Source organism: Cryptomeria japonica, chromosome 4 (genome assembly GCF_030272615.1).
Source record: "Cryptomeria japonica chromosome 4, Sugi_1.0, whole genome shotgun sequence".
NCBI classification, from domain to species: Eukaryota; Viridiplantae; Streptophyta; class Pinopsida; order Cupressales; family Cupressaceae; genus Cryptomeria; species Cryptomeria japonica.
Genome location: NC_081408.1, coordinates 338,500,030 through 338,517,525, shown reverse-complemented (window position 1 = coordinate 338,517,525; position 17,496 = coordinate 338,500,030). Strand labels below are relative to the sequence as shown.

Below are 17,496 nucleotides of genomic sequence, written 5' to 3'. Positions count from 1 at the left end.
TAGATTTGATTTAATAATAGCTCTAGAGGGTTTTCAAAATACTTGAGTACACATTCTCCTTACAAATTTGTCACACTTTTATAAAAGAAGCGGTCAAAATTGATCCAATTTTTTAATTGACATATTTTTTAATGTATTTAATGTTTTTTTTTTTCAAAAACCTAAAAAAATATTTGAATATAATTTTTTATAAAATTTACATTTGGCTAGATAGTCAAAATGACCAAAATATGCAAAAATATTATTCAATTTTTATGTAAGCGAATGATTATTTTATTTTATAAAATTACACAATTTTAAATACAAAGACTTTTCAATAAATTATGTAAATGAATTTAGTTAATTCTAGATATGAATCTTAATTTAAAGATTCTATAATGAAAATTATGAAGAAAAAAAAAAAGAAAGAGAACTTGAGAAAAAAAAAGAACAAAGGCTAATCAAAGAAAGGTACGTATGTGGTAGATGATACACTCAAACTCTTTGGAAGCCAAGTTTCACTTAATCTCTGAGAAGCAAACTTTATTGTTTAAATGTTGCTTATCTTTGTTTTTCTTTTTTTTTTCTTTGATTTCTCTCTTAGGCTTTTGTAAGGTGGGGTCTTCTGTTAACATTTTTAATATTGTTAAAAACTTTTGGTAATAGTTGGTTCAATATTTGAATTTGGATTTTAAAATTGCAAGAGTCCATTGATCTTAAAAAAGATGATAGAATCAAGATGAATAAGTGGCGAGTACTTGTCTTATAATATTGATATAGTAGAATAATTGTGATTATAAATTTTATATATTAATATAAAAATATAAGAAAATTAGCATTAATCATAACTAAATAAATATAGTTAATTATTATAGAATTGATTTAATATTATGATATAACATAATATCATAATATTAAATGCCCCCCAAAACAAGAAACCCGCAACAAGACGACATTAGTCAATCGTTTGCAACAAAAATAATTTTTGTAAATTATAATTTTAACAAATGTGCATCTATACTATAAAATAAATTAGAAAGAAAAATAATTGCTTTTCATTGGTCTAAATAATTTTTTTTAATAACCATATAAGCACAACATATGAATTTTCATTGCAATAGTATTGCTTAACAGCAAGTACTAATAATGAACATATATGTTATGGTCCAATAATGAAAATAAGAAATAAATAACATGAAAATGCATACAAATATAGAAAAAGTATAGATAAGAAATCTGAAAATGTGGTTAAATAAATAAATAAGAAAATAAGAAAATAATGTGGTTAAATAAATAAATAAGAAAATAAGAAAATAAATCTAACTTTACTTTAAAATGTACTATTTATTAATATATAATTACATAAAAATTTATTAAAATAAATGCAATTAATTAAAAAATGATATAAATTTGTAAATTTCACCCTAAGATAAATCTAAAACTAAAATAATAGATTTTACAAGTCAGGAAAATTTTTGCATAAGTTAGATTAAGATCACCAACTTTACTTAATCAAACTAATGGAATCGTAACCAGAATTTATCATGTGGCATTATCATACCAGATTGAGATTCATTTTTTAATAGAGCAATCTTTAATGAGTAATAATTCACACAAATATAAATCTGGAAAGTCGGAGAAGACTGGAATGATGTGATATCATTGTTCAAATACAAATTAATTGAATTGTCTGTGTGTTTGGGGGCACTAGGTAGGTCCAAATTAATGAAATACAGCAATGAATGTTGCATGTTAGGTTAGTTAAACCTGAACAGTGCATGATTTGATATCTCACACTGTACAAGACAGCAACTTGGGAAACTGCGCAATAAAGTTGGGAAATTTCCATATATTGGACTACCTATATAAGCTACTAATCTGTCTAATCAGTTCGGGTGTCCCCTTCAATTCAAATTATAATCCAAAATGCTTTCACATTGGAACTTTTGGAATATATATTTACATCTCTGTTGCTTGACTGTAACCCCAAAGGTTTTTAATTGAAAAATTAGATATGCTCACTTATCTCCTGCTATTTGAAGAAAGAATCAAAGATTTCAATCATTTATTAACAACTTGTCACCAGCAATAATTTGATGGATAGAGGCACCCATAGGGTGAAAAGAAACGAGATTGAAGTTTTGAACAGGAAAGAGAAAATCTTATAGAAAATCATCTAGAGCCCAGAAAGCTAATAGAAAATCTGTTTTGTGCATATTCAAGTGGGTCCAAATAGGAGACCGATGCCACAACAGGACAAGCTTTGCAGTGTCTCAATGGAAAAAGTAGTATTTATATCCATGGATTTTTTGGTCTCTGCCAAAAGACAACTGAGCAAAATGGACCTCTCATTCACATCAGTGAAATTCTGCTTTTGTTTATGATTGTGAAGAAAAATTGCACACCTATGGCATGAATGCTCAAACTTAAAACCAAAGCTGGTATTTGAATTCAAGGATAAGATGGACATGTTGTAATGAGGTGGTTGCATGTGGTGCCCACTGACAGCAATCTTTGGGCAAATTTCTTGAAAGCCTGAAACTAATTAAATAATTCTGAAGAGCGTTGAAACCTAATTAAATATGTGTTCAGGAGGCTCCATGAAATCATTTTGACAGGAAAAGTTCAAACATGAAGGATCACACACTCACTATAACCCCAACGATGAAAACTCAGCTCATCAAGCTTTTCTACTTTATAACATACAGTGGTCCTACCTGCATTATTACAACGTGACTTGAGAAACAACAGCAGTGCAAGGTATATGGTTCCACAGACCACCACCAGCTCCCTAAATGTTGAGAATGCTCATGTGGTGGTGCCCACATTGACCCTCTCAGAAACTGAACATTATTATGGTGGGTTTTTATGGAGCTCTTTTAAAAAACTTCTTGTTCAGATTTTTAAGAATGTTTTAAAACAGGTGGTTCACGAAGGTAGCTTAAAAGTTTAAGTTCCAAAATTTATGAAAGCTGGTGGTCTCATGAATTTTATTATTTTGTATATTCAATTCAACAGAGTAAATAAGATGGAGACCTCTTAAAAAATTTCAATTGTTACTGTTGATATTTTTCAGTCTATTTTAAAAGAGGTGGTCCATTAGTGCTGTTTGAAAGTTTAAGCTCCAAAATTTATGGAAGCTGGTGGTCTCATGAATTTTATTATATTGTATATTTAATTCAACAGAGTAAACAAACATAAAATAACAATTGGTGGGAATTTGAAAACCTCATATGATTGATAAAGGCCATGAAAAAAGTTTAAGATGGTGAGATAATTTGAAAACTTGCATGATTGATAAACGGCTTGAAAAAAGCTTAAGCTGGTGGGACAATTTCTAGTTCCACGTCAAATGCACTGAAATCTTGGAACTAAAAAGTAGGGTCTGCTATTATTGAGGGAAAAGATAATAATTAATCCTGTAGTGTTTTTTTTTTCTGCTTCACAAAACTATGGTCTTAGGTACTTAATCAAAAATCTTTTTAAGTTTGGATGGTCGCAATTTGCAAAGAGAAGTTACAGAAGTTTTGTTGATGTACCCAGTTTTTTCTTTTTCTACAATAAAGGTTTCTATATCATTTATAAATTCATTTTGCTACTCAATACAAGAGCACAAGGTTATGTTAATATCTCTTCAGCTAAGACCCAACAACTAAAGAAAGCAGCTATCTAGCCAACTATTTAGCAAGCTATATAAGAGGAAAATGGCACATCAAGAGATATGCCCCTTATATAACTTGCTAAATATTTGGCTGCATACGCAATCACAATTCCAAAACTGAGGGGTCCCTATTCCACCAAATTGTTCCAACCATGATCCTACTCATCAATTTTTCTTCAGCTAAGAACCAACAACTAAAGAAAGCAGCTATCCAACCAACTATTTAGCAAGCTATAGAAGGGGAAAATGGCACATCAAGAGATATGCCCCTTATATAACTTGCTAAATACTTGGCTGCATAGGCAGTTCCAGAACTAAGGGGTGTCTATTCCACCAAATCGTTCCAATCATGATCCCACTCATCACTTATTTCACAACTCCAAAGATTTGAACATTGGTGAATGACATAATTAAGGAACATACCATCACCCTCTCTAGTTGTGCTCAACCAATTGAACAATCTTTTGATGATAGATTAAATTTTTGAAATTGATGACAATGCTCAACCAATTGAACAATCTTTTAATAATAGATTAAATTTTTAAAATGATGACAATGATTTATATGAAAATTTCTTTGAAACTTGAATCTCATATTGTTCTTCACCAACTAGCTAGTTTATTTAATTTATTCCCATCTATGTACCTTTCACTAAGCACAAATTGTACACGATTCCAGGAGACACGTCATATCAGATGGGTAAATACTCGAGTGGAAGTTCCAATAGAGGCTGGCCTTTAGAATCATCAATGTTGCTACCACCTTTACAAGTTGAACAGGAAGGTCCCATTTTAGGTCATGTACAAACATTATATTCATAATTTACCATGTGCAATCTATCTCATACCATTGAATACTTCCCATAAAGTACCGACTGCATTAGGTACTCATATTTCTAGCAATAGTGATCCGAATTATGGATTCGGATGACAACACCTGAGTAGAACCTGCGGTATTGTAAATTATGTTTACAAGAACCAGAAATCATAGAATTGAAGCAAGCCAAAAAGTAATCTATTTCATTTGAAAATCGAACATATAGAAGTTCATGAGATTCCAAGGGTCACAGAGATCTCTTGAGAATCGAAGCCCAACAGTCACATTTGTTTATTACATAATAAAATCTAAAAACTATGAAATTTTCAAAAACTATATGAAAATTTATCCTAACTTCAACTAGACATAACTTTTTGCTCGGGACACGAAACTACGAGTCGTTGATCTCGTTGGAAAGGTCTCCAAGATATGTAGACCCGAATTTGAAAGAGGATAGCTTTTAGCTATGCCTTTCAAGGGCTAAAAATGCCCTTAAGACCTTCAAAATTACAAAATACTAACATATAGATAAACTAAACTAAAAAAAATATCATTCAAAAATTCTTCTGATCATTACTTCCCCCTTGGAAAGCAATGGGCCCCATTGCATCAACACTTTGAATGAGATGAGGAAAACGTTCTTGAAGCTGCTCTCTGGTAAACCACTTTCCTTGTTGAGCAATCTGCCCTGCTCGAACCACTTTGTACAAGTAAATCTGTTGCTGTTTGAGTGTTTTCACCATGGTGTCCACAAGTTGATCGCATTGGAATGGGGTAGTTGCATTTGGATTCAATTCTGTAGTGGAGATTGGTTCTGCCACATCTGCAACATCTAATAGTGGAAGAAAATATGGCTTCAAGAGTTCCACATTGAAGACTGGATGAAGACCCAGAAATGGAGGTAAATTAAGCTCAAAAGCATTATCACCAACTTGCTTGATGATGGTGTAGGGCCCATAACGCAGAGGTCAAAGCTTCCTATTGGCACCCTGCAATCGTTCCTTCTGGATATGCAACCACACCTTGTCCCCAACTTGAAAATTATGAGTACGATGCTCATCATGTCTCTCCTTATACTTCTTATTGGTGTGTTCCAAAATTTCATGAACTTGTTGTAAATGATGAATTCTATCGATGAACTGGGTTGCCTTATCTTCCTCCTTACCAACATGTGGAACCAGATCAGGTTGAATAAGTGGTATGGCAATGGCTGCCTTATCTTCCATGGGTGCAAGTGGCTGATAACCAAGACAAACCTCAAATGGGTTGTGGCCAGTTGAACTGTGAATTGCCCTATTGTAGCTATCTTGAACATATGGAAGACTTTCATCCCATGTGCGGGGATGTTTTGAGTGATACATTCGTAGGATGTGTATGATCATCCTGTTCACCACCTCTGTTTGGCCATCTGTTTGAGGGTGGAAAGCAGTAGACTTTATCAATTTTGTGTCCATCTTTTCCCATAGTGTAGACCAGAACTTACTAAGAAACATGTTGTCTCTATCCGAGGTACGGGGATGTTTTGAGTGATACATTCGTAGGATGTGTATGATCATCTTGTTCACCACCTCTGTTTGGCCATCTGTTTGAGGGTGGAAAGCAGTAGACTTTATCAATTTTGTGTCCATCTTTTCCCATAGTGTAGACCAGAACTTACTAAGAAACCTGTTGTCTCTATCCGAGATAATGGTATTCGGTAGACCAAAATGAACCCAAATGTATTCAAAGAATAGCTTTGCAGTGTCCTCTGCAGAAATGGTTTTTTTACATGCCACTATTACTGCCATTTTCGAGAACCTATCTACCACAACATACACACAATCATGGCCTCTTTTGGTGGTAGGAAGACCAGACATAAAGTCCATAGAAACTGAGTGCCAAGGTTTTTCAAGAACAGGAAGTGGTGAGTACAGCCCAAGTTTACGATTGGCAGGCTTACCAATAGCACATGCAGTACAGGCTTGAATATATGAAATAACATCATTTTGTAATTTTGGCCAATAGAAATACTTCTGAAGTATAGCAGTAGTCTTACCTATACCAAAGTGACCGGCAACCTTACTATAGTGAGCTTCCCATATCAACTTTTTGCATTCTGCATTGGGCACACAGATTTGGCCAAGGTGACAAAGCATTCCATCCTGCAAATAGAAATCATTCACTTGTTGTCCCTTCACTAATTGATTATAAACATCTGCAAATTCAACATCGTTCTCATACAAACAAGCCCAGGCTTCAGTTTGATGACCACATGAGTTCAAAACCATACTTATGGCTACAATTGGAGTCCTGCTCAAACAGTCTGCTACTTTATTAGTGCTTCCCTTCTTGTGGCGAATATTGAGGTGAAATTGTTGAAGATATGCTGACCATCGTTGATGTCGATCATTCTGCAACTTCCCTTGTGTTTGCAAAAATTGAAGGGGTTTGTGATATGTGTGGATGACAGTCTCCTTACCCAGAATGTAATGTTTCCACTGCTTACAGGCTTGAACAATAGCATACAGTTCCTTGTCGTAAGTAGCATATCGATGCACTGTATCAGAAAAGGTCTGACTGTGATATGCAACTGGATGACCATGTTGCATGAGGACTGCCCCTAGAGCATATTCTAATGCATCTGTTTGTATTTCAAATGGCTGTTGTAGGTCAGGAAGAGATAAAACTGGTGCAGAACATAACCTTCGTTTTAGCCCCTCGAATGCTTCTTGTTGAGCACTTGTCCATTTAAACTTTGCTTGTGTCCCGCCCCTCAATGACTGATTTAGAGGCCAAGACAGATGGGAAAATCCCAACACAAACCTGCGATAAAAATTTGCTAACCCGAGGAAACTTTATAACTCTGTGAGATTTCTAGGAGACGGCCAGTCCTTAATCACCCGTATCTTCTCTGGATCAACATGGACACCCTCACTGTCAATAACATATCCTAGGTATCTGATACTCTGCATACCAAAGGAGCACTTTTCTTTGTTTGCATAAAGTCCATGTTCTTGTAAGGTTGAGAGAATTTTTTCCACATGTTGCAAATGTTCCTCCCAAGTTCTGCTGAAGATGAGTATGTCATCCAGATATACCACCACGAAGGAATGAGTGAATGGTCTAAGTATATCATTCATCATTCTCATGAATGTCGCTGGAGCATTTGTTAGACCGAAAGGCATCACTAGCCATTCAAACAAACCCTCTTTAGATTTGATCGATGTCTTCCACACATCTGCTGATTCAATTGGTACTTGATGGTACCCTGATTTCAAATCAATTTTGGTAAAGAATCGGGCCCCTCTAAGCTGGTCCAAGAGATCATCTATTCGAGGAAGTGGATACCTATTTTTGACTGAAATTTTATTCAAGACCCTATAGTCAATACAAAGTCTCCAGGTTCCATCCTTTTTATTTTCTAGAACAATGGGGCTGCCACAGGGTGATGCACTTGGACGAATATGTCCCTTCTCAATCAATTCTTTTATTTGCCTCTTAATCTCATTATTCTCTAATACTGACCTACGATAGACTGATTCATTAGGTAATGGAGTTCTTAGTATCAAATCAATAGTATGTCTCACTTGGCAGTGTGTAGGTACCCTAGTTGGTAACTTAAACAGATTGTCATATTTCATCAAAATTTGATCCATTGATTTTTTCTGCAGTGTTGTGATGTTTGTGATGGTGTGGGAATTATAAATAGATTTCCTTTCTTCTTCAGAACGAATCATTAATAAAATGAATGTTCCCATTTTGGCAACTAACCTCTTACATTGCTTGGCACTAATAAAAAAGGTAGTGTATGCAAGGCTTACCTCTGGTATTCGGTATTTCTGCTCACGTAATATGATGGTCACGCTGCAAAGCCTGGACTCATAAACACCATGTCGCTGGTACATATATGGTTGTCCCAACAGAACATCACAAACATCTAAGGGAGTCACATCACAAATTACCTCATCTTTGAAAGGCTTTATGGAGTATGAAAGGCGACACTGCTGGTGCACCTGGATATCTCTTCCTTGACTAACCCATCCCATTGAATAGGGTTGCGGGTGGGTTGTTGTTTCAGATTCAGTCTCTTCACATTCTCTGCTAATATTAGGTTCTTTTGACTTCTACTATCAACAATAAAGTGCAGGGCTTTTCCTCCAACCCACATTTGTGAATGGAACAATCTCTCCTCATCCTCCCGGGGCAATATCCTTGTAGTAGCTACCGTGGCATATGGATCAGCCTCAATGACCTGTTCGTGATTTCCTTTTGTGCATGTTTCTGCCACCTTAGATTCTACCTTGTCTTCATGCATCTCCATCATTAAGCTTTTGATGGTTCTGCAATCTTTTGTATTATGCGAGGGACTCTTATGGAATTCACACCACATACCGTTTTCTTGTGTCTTCTTCATACTCCATTTTTTTTTGTGGGTGAATTGGGAGAGGGTTCCTTAGAGGTTTGTTTCCATGTAGTTTTGCCACCTTCACTCTTCCATCTGTTGTTTGTGAAATTAGCTCTCCTTCCTTTCTGTTTGAATTTCTCCTCAATTTTGGTAACAAATTTATATGCACTAGGTAAAGTCTCTATGTTCAGGAATTCCATTTCAGTTTGGATGTACCTGTGTAGTCCACTCTGATATTTTAAAACTCGGTGCTCCTCAGAATCTCTGATGCCAAGCTTTGCTGTTAAGGCATGAAACATATTAGTATATTCCTGAACAGTTTGGTCCTTCTTCTGTCGAAGTAATTGCCACTGCATATATTTTTGTTCATATGTGTTAATAGGAAAATATTCTTCCTTTATGTGCTCCATGAATTCTCCCCATGTGGGTTTTTGATCAAAAATAAAAGTGCCGCCATTTTCTGTTGCCTTGGATGCTAACTTTGCTTTCCACAAATCTTTCACATGGTTTTCAGCTTTCGAGAGAGCGAAAGTTATCTTCTCTTCATCTGAAAATTGATTGACAGAGAAATATCTTTCCAATTTTGAAACCCAATCATCAACAACATCTGCATCGATCTTTCCTTAGAATGTGGGTATATTGAAATTCACTTGCACCTTGAATGGTGTATGCCCTGTGAATGGTGGGTTTGCTTGTGACCCACAACTTTCCAGCATTTGCTTGAACTGCTCCATCATTTCTTCACATTGTTTTGTTAGTGCATCTTCAACTAATGTTTTAATGTCATCGTTTGTCTGCAACTTAGCCATCTGCGATCGTGTGTCTCAAAGGAAGGTAGTCTGAAGGATTCCTTGTTTCCAAGCCCAATCTTTGATATGTTAATCGCGTGTGATATGACATACAGGAGCGAACTTGCTCTAATACCCACCGATCTGAATTATGGATTCGAATGACAACACCTGAGTGAGAACCTGCGGTATTGTAAATTCTGTTTACAAGAACCAAAAATCATAGAATTGAAGCAAGCCAAAAAGTAATCTATTTCATTCGAAAATCCAACATGTAGAAGTTCATGAGATTCCAAGGGTCACAGAGACCTCTTGGGAATCGAAGCCCAACAGTCACATTTGTTTATTACATAATAAAATCTAAAAACTACGAAATTTTCAAAAAAACCATATGAAAATTTATCCTAACTTCAACTAGACATAACTTTCTGCTCGAGACTCGAAACTACAAGCCATTGATCTCGTTGGAAAGATCTCCAAGAGATGTAGACCCGAATTTGAAAGAGAATAGCTTTTAGCTATGCCTTTCAAGGGCTAAAAATGCCCTTAAGACCTTCAAAATTGCAAAATACTAACATATAAATAAACTAAACTAAAATAAATATAATTCAAAAATTCTTCTGATCAAATAGGTCCTTGTTTTCAAAAGCAAAAATGAGTTATTAATATGGACCAATTCCATTTTACTCTTGTTAAATGTGTCTTTTTTCTTTATACTTGCTATGACCCAAGTGTACTAGATGTATGTGGTGGGTAGAACTCATAATTAGTGGCCTCAAATTGTTGTGTAATTCAACATCCGTTCCATGTCCCCACATCAGCAGATAATAGGAGGAGAGCAGAAGATGCCATGCGAATCACTTGGCGTGAAGACAAACTGCTGACACTTGGTTATGCATTTTGCCAGGCATTCTTCCTCCACCCTTTAGTGCAATAGGATGTTTCCTAGGGTGAGCCTGCTCTGAAGTACAGCAGACTTCTGAAGTACAGCAGCAACTACTATGAAAAAAGCTGCCATGGTGCTACTGCCATCGAGATTTAATTTTGTGGAGGGACGGTTTTATGGAAGTCAACAAAATTTTGCTTTCCATTTTATCAGAAAAAGTGGAGTGAAGGAAAATTTACATATGAAATTTTGGATAATTCAGTGACGGGACTGTTGAGAAATTGGACGCTCATCATCACATTGTATAGAAATAAGATTGAAATGTAGAAATTTAGGGGAGAGGACCCAATAGTTGTGCACCCTAACTTTCCACATCTCAAAATTCTGCATAGAAATTTCAAATCACTCTCAATTTTTTACAGTAGCTTACTTGGCAAGTCTCCTGCTTATAACTAAGGTTTCAGTGCCACATCATCAAGTATGGTGCCACATCATCATGCTTTTTGCCAAGGTGTCCAAAACAGACCAAATAAAAATGACCAATAGGTGTGCAAAAGAAGCCCCAATACTCGTGCAGCTAATGTGGCATCACATGATTGGTTACCTTTCACAACTAATGGAGCATTTCCTAACAATAACAACTTTAAAGTCACAATTACTGCATAAACACACAAAAATTGATATTTTATCTTTCAAACAATAGTTTTTATTTGTACTATTATTGGAGCAAAACTTATCAACAACCCTCACAGCAATTCATACATGCTCATCTACTAGTGCTCTTCCCCTAGGTATTTGTAAGACAGTCTGTCTCATAAACCATTTTTAACGTTGTAGACTTTTTTTCTAAACATTGTAGAAGGGTGCTCAGTTCTGTATTAATTGTGGGGCTTCTGTGGCAGACCCTCTTTTGGGTTTTCTACCGGACAAATACCCTCGCTCGTGAAGTACACGTAGTTTTTACTTAAACTACCATTACTCTGCAAACCAATCAGTAAAAACCCACAAAAAGACAGAAGACAACTGTGGAGAAAAATGTCTTTCTCTAAAGCTCCTGACAATGATGCACTTACGCCACCTGTTCGTCAGCCCAGCCTGTGATGCCTGAAGGTCTCTTGATTGGTATTAGAAGAGGAGTATACATCATCACCCAAATATCACAACTCTAAAGTATCCATACAAAAGTCAGCAACATGATGTGAAACAGAGCATGAAATATCTTTTTCATTGATTGTACTATTGCAAAACTTGGTTACAAAAGATATCTCAAGATTAAAAAAGCATTCATCCAATTTTTATTTTTTATTATTGTTTTTTTCTGCTCTCTATACAGATTGTTCTATACTTAACATATCCCTTTGAAAACTTTCATCTTCACCATAGATATTAACAAAATGAGCATGACACTGGCACGAAGTTATCTAGATCAGGTAACAACTATATTCTTCTCTTCTCAATATCTTCTGTAAAACAATGGACTCTTTAGTATCTTATAATATCCCTATACTACAATTAATTTGATCCCATATTTAGTTGGGGATCTAGATAATGTTGGGAAAAATAAAACAAAATATCTATGATTCAGACTCTCAGAATTGGTGCATCCCCTGATGTTGTGTACCTTCGAGTAGACAAAAAGGATTGTATTAGCATAGTTTTCACTTTCATAAAGTTTGAGCTTGTGGAATGTGAAAGAAACAATGGATCAGGCTGAGTATAATGTTGTGTATATTACCAAACTCTTGATGCTGGAACGACTCTCTTTCCTAGGAGCTCCTGCATAACCTTGCTTCTTGGAAGTTTAACCAACTGCTGCCCACAAATAAGACATTCATTAATATGGGACATTTCACCCACCTGCACCATCCAAATTAGAAAAAAAAAACCATTAATAATATACTCTCGGACCTCCACTAAAAAAGATGTGTGGTGTGCAATTGAGATCTTGTCTCACCCTTGGCATGCAATTCAAGCAAAAGGCATGGTTGCACTCAAATTGTTTTGGGTCCACAAGGGCATCTGCATAGAATTTGCAATCAAAAGACTGAAACATTCATTTTCATCTTGAACAAAAGGAGGATTCACATAAGCTCAGAGAAAGGCTGTAAAGTTGACAAATGATTGATAAGACCCAGTACCGAGGCACATGGAGCATGCAAGTTGCTTATTAATGACAGATACTGATAATGCTTGGCTTGAGATCTTGGGAATTGTGACTTCCCTTTCTCCTATTAAGTTCTTTGTTTCCTCTGAATTGTGCAATGTTCCATTACCATTGGATTCTGTTGTATTTCCAAAAGGGCTCTCTGGAAGGATGTGCCCGTACCTACAAAGAAACATCATCCTTACAAATTAACTACAGGAAAAGCATCTTTGCTCATAAGAGAAACCTGTAAGAAACCTTTCAAGATAGTCACATTTCTAACCATATCATGTTAATAATGCAATAGGTAAATAATGTGTACCTTTCTTCATCGTCATTGCTCTCATGGGTTGGCTGGGTTGGCCCATCTTCATTGTTCTCCAATACATCAAGCAAATACCCAAAATGGTTGGTTGGAGAAAAGATGCTGATATCTACGTAGATAAGTTATGAAATAAGCATCACTACTTAGCCCAAAGAAAGTCCGCCAAAGAATAGGCCTTGAGAAACCTTGAACATTTTACCTTCCACTCTGGATTCTTCAGCTTCTGCATAATGTGCCTGCACATTTTTTCCTTGACTCTGACCGGTATGGGCAACAAGAGCATCTGTAGATGCAGCAATAATGGAAGCTTGATTCTCAACAAGTTGCATTTGCTGCGCTTCTGCACTGGCAAGACGCATCTCTGCAAGTCGCCTACTTTCAAGCTCAATAGCTTGTTCTTGGTTTTCCATCTGTATTATGACTGGTCCAGAATAATCAAAGATCCTTAGGCCTGCAAATACCATTTGAGCTCTTAATTCACCCCACCATCCCAAAGTATTCATTCACAGTAATCAATCACTCTCTTCAAACCCCCATACACATAATTTACATAAATTTCCAACCGTCCTTAAAATACTTAAGAACAACTTCAAATAATTTCTAATACGAACCAAGATGCATTTGTTCGTAGTCCTCGATATCGAAGTTACTGGGAGACATATACTTAGGCTGCTCAACTTTGTCAATATACTTCCTGTTACATAAAAATGAACTCAAATGAACAGGAGGAATGCAAATAAAGGATACATTCTCTGCACATACCCTAAAAGATTAGCTTAAAAATCAAACAAAGCAGCAGATAAGAAAATACAAGTAATCTAGTGTATGTATCTTCTTACCTGTCTCCAGCCTTCCCTTTCTCTCGATATGGTTTAACCAGAACACGCGCACCACACACATAATGAGGATTTCCTTTGCCCAGAATGGTTTTTACAGTTTCTGGATATATGAATGTAACAAATCCAAACATACGTTTTTGTTGATAAGGTATCCTCACATCGTGTACAGGCCCATAGGTCCTGATATTGATCCACAGTGCTTGTAAGTTAAATTACATCCAAGAATTAGAGAAAAGCCTAAAAAGAAACTATAGATCACAAGTACCTGAAGTAATTTGATACATCCTGCTCTGTGAAAGTGCTTTCTGCAGGAAAAGTCATGTATATTTGCCGAGAACTCGAATTCAGCCCACCTAAAAAATCCACCCCGCCTCTGTACAGCATAAATCTGTGTGCATCCTCAGCTAAAACTACAGCATGCTGACCGTGTGGCCTGCAAAAGACACAGCTTATCAGATGTCATAAACAAAATTTGCAATCCACACTTCTTTCATTGTCATGATAATGAATTACAGAGTGATTGGTAAAATAGTTACATTTTTTAATTTTCAGGAGCATACTACTCATTTACATGGACTCTGGAAACGGCACAGCCAACTAATCAAGCATAAAATAAAATAAAATGTAAGAGAATGATACCTATCAATGAGGGTGACAGTATCCTTGAGGCGTGCCAGCAGCTTTGTAAGGCTGTAACCAGCTTTGCCATGGCGCTGGCTCTCTGTCAAATACCCCTCTGCCTGAAGTGTCTTTCCATACCTTTCATAATACAACTGAGGCAGGGCAGCAATCGAAATGGGGACCCTTTTTCCTATCAGAAGCTCCTGCAACTCAATCTCTAATTTCTCTAACGACCCATTCTGGAAATATTCATCAGTGTGGCGCGATTCAGTAGGGCTGCCGCTGCCACTCAGTGAAGACAGCGAACAACCATTGTTATTGTTATTGTCCTGCTTCGAGTAGCCATGAATAAATCTGCAGTTGTTTCCATGTTTGCAATAACCCCGAGCAAAGTATACACAAGGCTTCCACACAGACGTTATGTTCACATCAGAAACAGAGGAAGCGATGGATTTCAGCTGACCTGTCCCCACTCTATCACCATTATTGAGATAACCAGGGAACAGAAACTCAGAGGGCGCCATGTTATGAGAATTGTTTGAGTTAGTTGAGACAAGAATTTGGTCTCTGCGATTATAGTTTGGTGCCACTCCAACACCCACCTGCAGGGGCCGGTAATTGAGATGGTTGACATGTTCCTGCTGCCATGATAATGGCCTCTCTAGTTGCAGAGGATCCCAATGAACTGAAGGCCAAGGAAGAAATGGCGATGGAGATGGAGTATTAGTGTTAATCAGAGGCGGAGGCAGATGGAATTTATACATTTCCTTATTTACCTCAGCCTTAGCCTTGGCAATGAGGGAGAGCAACAGAGCATCAGAGCTGAATGCCAACCTTATCATTTTCTCATCCCCATTATCCTGCGAAAGCAAATAATCAATGATTTCACACACAATCTCAGGCTCCATCCTCTGAATCCGCGAGAAAACAATCTGTGTTGCTTCGTATGCATCCATTGTATCAGATCCCCTTCCCTGCAAAATGTTCAACTGTATTATATTCAGCCCATTTGCACCATCAAGTACATCTGTAGCATTAAATAAACCCAATCTGAAAAATTCCTTTATGATTTTCAAATCTCTACCTCGAAACCACCACAACCATCAATCAATCAATCAACTAACTAACCAAATGCACGAATCTCATTGCAACATCAAAACACAGACTGACTCCTAAGGATGCCACCTTACAATATAGGTACGTTTACTATTTGGATCATCGGAAAGTAGCTTAGTATACCATATATAGCCTAGTATAACATATATACCTACTAGATCTTCCCAACTGGTTACTCAGCCCACAGCTGTTCCTGCGTTTTAGTACTAGTATCTTCTATTACTCAAAACTGGATTTGGTAGTTGGGTATTTACAATTGTATATAATCATGGCCGCCCATAGATAACAGCACCAACTATCACAGAGGACTAACAAAATCTACCCAAGATTTAGCCCTCTGCTCTGTATCTGCAGCTTTATCTGCTATAACATTTTCGCCATTAGAAACATAAACGATAAGCAAACAAAACTATTTTGGAAGGTATTTTCAGAAAGTAAAACTAAAAATGGTGAGCAGAGGAGGAAAAGAAGGAATTTTGGGGAATGGAGACCTAGTTCTCTGACATAAGAACAAGAACAGCTATTTGGAACCCTGTTCTGAATCTACACACTTGATACTTGTTCTACTTATGTTAACACTTTCTCCAACATTCCAGAGCATCACAGATATACACAAGATGAAATTTTTTTTATCAACCAATCAGTTAATACACAGATTGCATAAGCAGCATTTTTTTGCCTGAGAGGAAGAGGGGGCTCAGAATTCGTTACGTAGAATTCCTAATGATTATCCGCGCCACTGAGATAAACTCGAGCTCCTAACTCTCATTTTATAGCGACTGTAATTCATATGTAATTGTTTAACCAAATGAAACTAATGATGATTTGTGGGGGTGGCGCGGGTCGCCTGTGCAAACCGCCAATTTGAAGGTTTAAATTCCATTGGCAGTGCTTGTGAATCCCCATAACCGCGCTGGTTTTATGTTAGATTTGCTATTAGTCTGATTTACGGCCTTGATAGATATGGTTTAATTGCCTTTAAATGGACGGTCAACATCAATGACTCCTGTTTTAATAAAGCCGGACCAACAATCCGTAGATCCAGATTCCTGTACCATTGCTCTTTTCTGGGAGTGACCCGAGATGATGACAATCATAAAATTAGATTTCAAAAGCAACGTCACAGAAATCTTTGATGCTACATATAGTAGGTAGTGAGCTAAAATAGATTGAAGGTTTGAGAATTCTCCACTTTTATCCCTCCTACTTTGGGGGAGATGATATGCATTTTAAATGCATTCAAATTATAATTTTAAATAGGTGATAAATGAATAATGACAAGTTTATTGTAAAGAAAATTATTATAAAATTAGCTTTGATTATTTGATTATTAAATTATATAATATTATAATAAATTTGAGAATGATAGAATAGTGTATAATTAGTATAGATATTTAAGATACATCTATCTAAAATATAATAAGAGATATTACTTTGGAGATATTTATATTGAAATTTTTATTGAGAATAAATAAATGTCTTGAAATTGATACCTTTCACAATAGATGTATTTAAGATATCTATACTAGTTTATATTTATGTATAATTGTAAAAGGAGACAATTTTGTGGGTTAATTTTTTGTTTACAAAAAGGGGTAAAAACTTATTAATCATTAGGAGAAAATTACACACCAGAAATGGTAGTGGCTAAACAAAAAACAACCAATTAAAAAATGTTATCTTCCCCAACTAATTGCATTGAATATATATGAACCTTTGTTTTTTAAAATGTGATTTGGTCTTCTATCATCTACATTTAAAGTTTGGAGCCCTGACTCATCATGCAACTTGTCACATCAACGTGTCTAGACCAAAACCTAATTATGATATCCCTGGTAGTTGAACAAAAAAATATCATTTGTTGTTAGAATAATATTGTATTCTTATTTAAAATATAACTTATATACAAACTAAATGATCTCAATACTTTTCACTAAC

The 17,496-nt window shown here is 36.0% G+C and overlaps 1 protein-coding gene across 10 annotated transcripts; it reads right to left on the bottom strand.

Moving 5' to 3' along the window:
• Window positions 1-11,786: 11,786 nt before the first annotated feature.
• LOC131063600 (zinc finger CCCH domain-containing protein 18) lies at window positions 11,787-16,411 on the bottom strand. 10 transcript variants are annotated; one of them, XM_057997472.2, is made up of 12 exons: window positions 16,050-16,408; window positions 15,710-15,918; window positions 14,461-15,416; window positions 14,087-14,254; window positions 13,822-14,001; window positions 13,594-13,676; window positions 13,182-13,433; window positions 12,980-13,091; window positions 12,653-12,840; window positions 12,469-12,533; window positions 12,250-12,371; window positions 11,787-12,135 (listed from the first exon to the last, which is right to left on the bottom strand). In XM_057997472.2, exons 3-12 carry the CDS (start codon window positions 15,396-15,398, stop codon window positions 12,096-12,098), a joined length of 2,148 nt encoding a protein of 715 aa, XP_057853455.2. In that variant the 5' UTR covers window positions 15,399-15,416; window positions 15,710-15,918; window positions 16,050-16,408; the 3' UTR covers window positions 11,787-12,095. The 10 variants fall into 10 exon arrangements, 9 of the variants coding, with proteins under 9 accessions (XP_057853455.2, XP_057853459.2, XP_057853452.2 ...); XR_009111094.2 differs by having other exon boundaries at window positions 12,250-12,323; window positions 12,423-12,533; window positions 15,710-16,411; XM_057997476.2 differs by having other exon boundaries at window positions 12,250-12,323; window positions 15,710-16,410.
• Window positions 16,412-17,496: the final 1,085 nt, after the last annotated feature.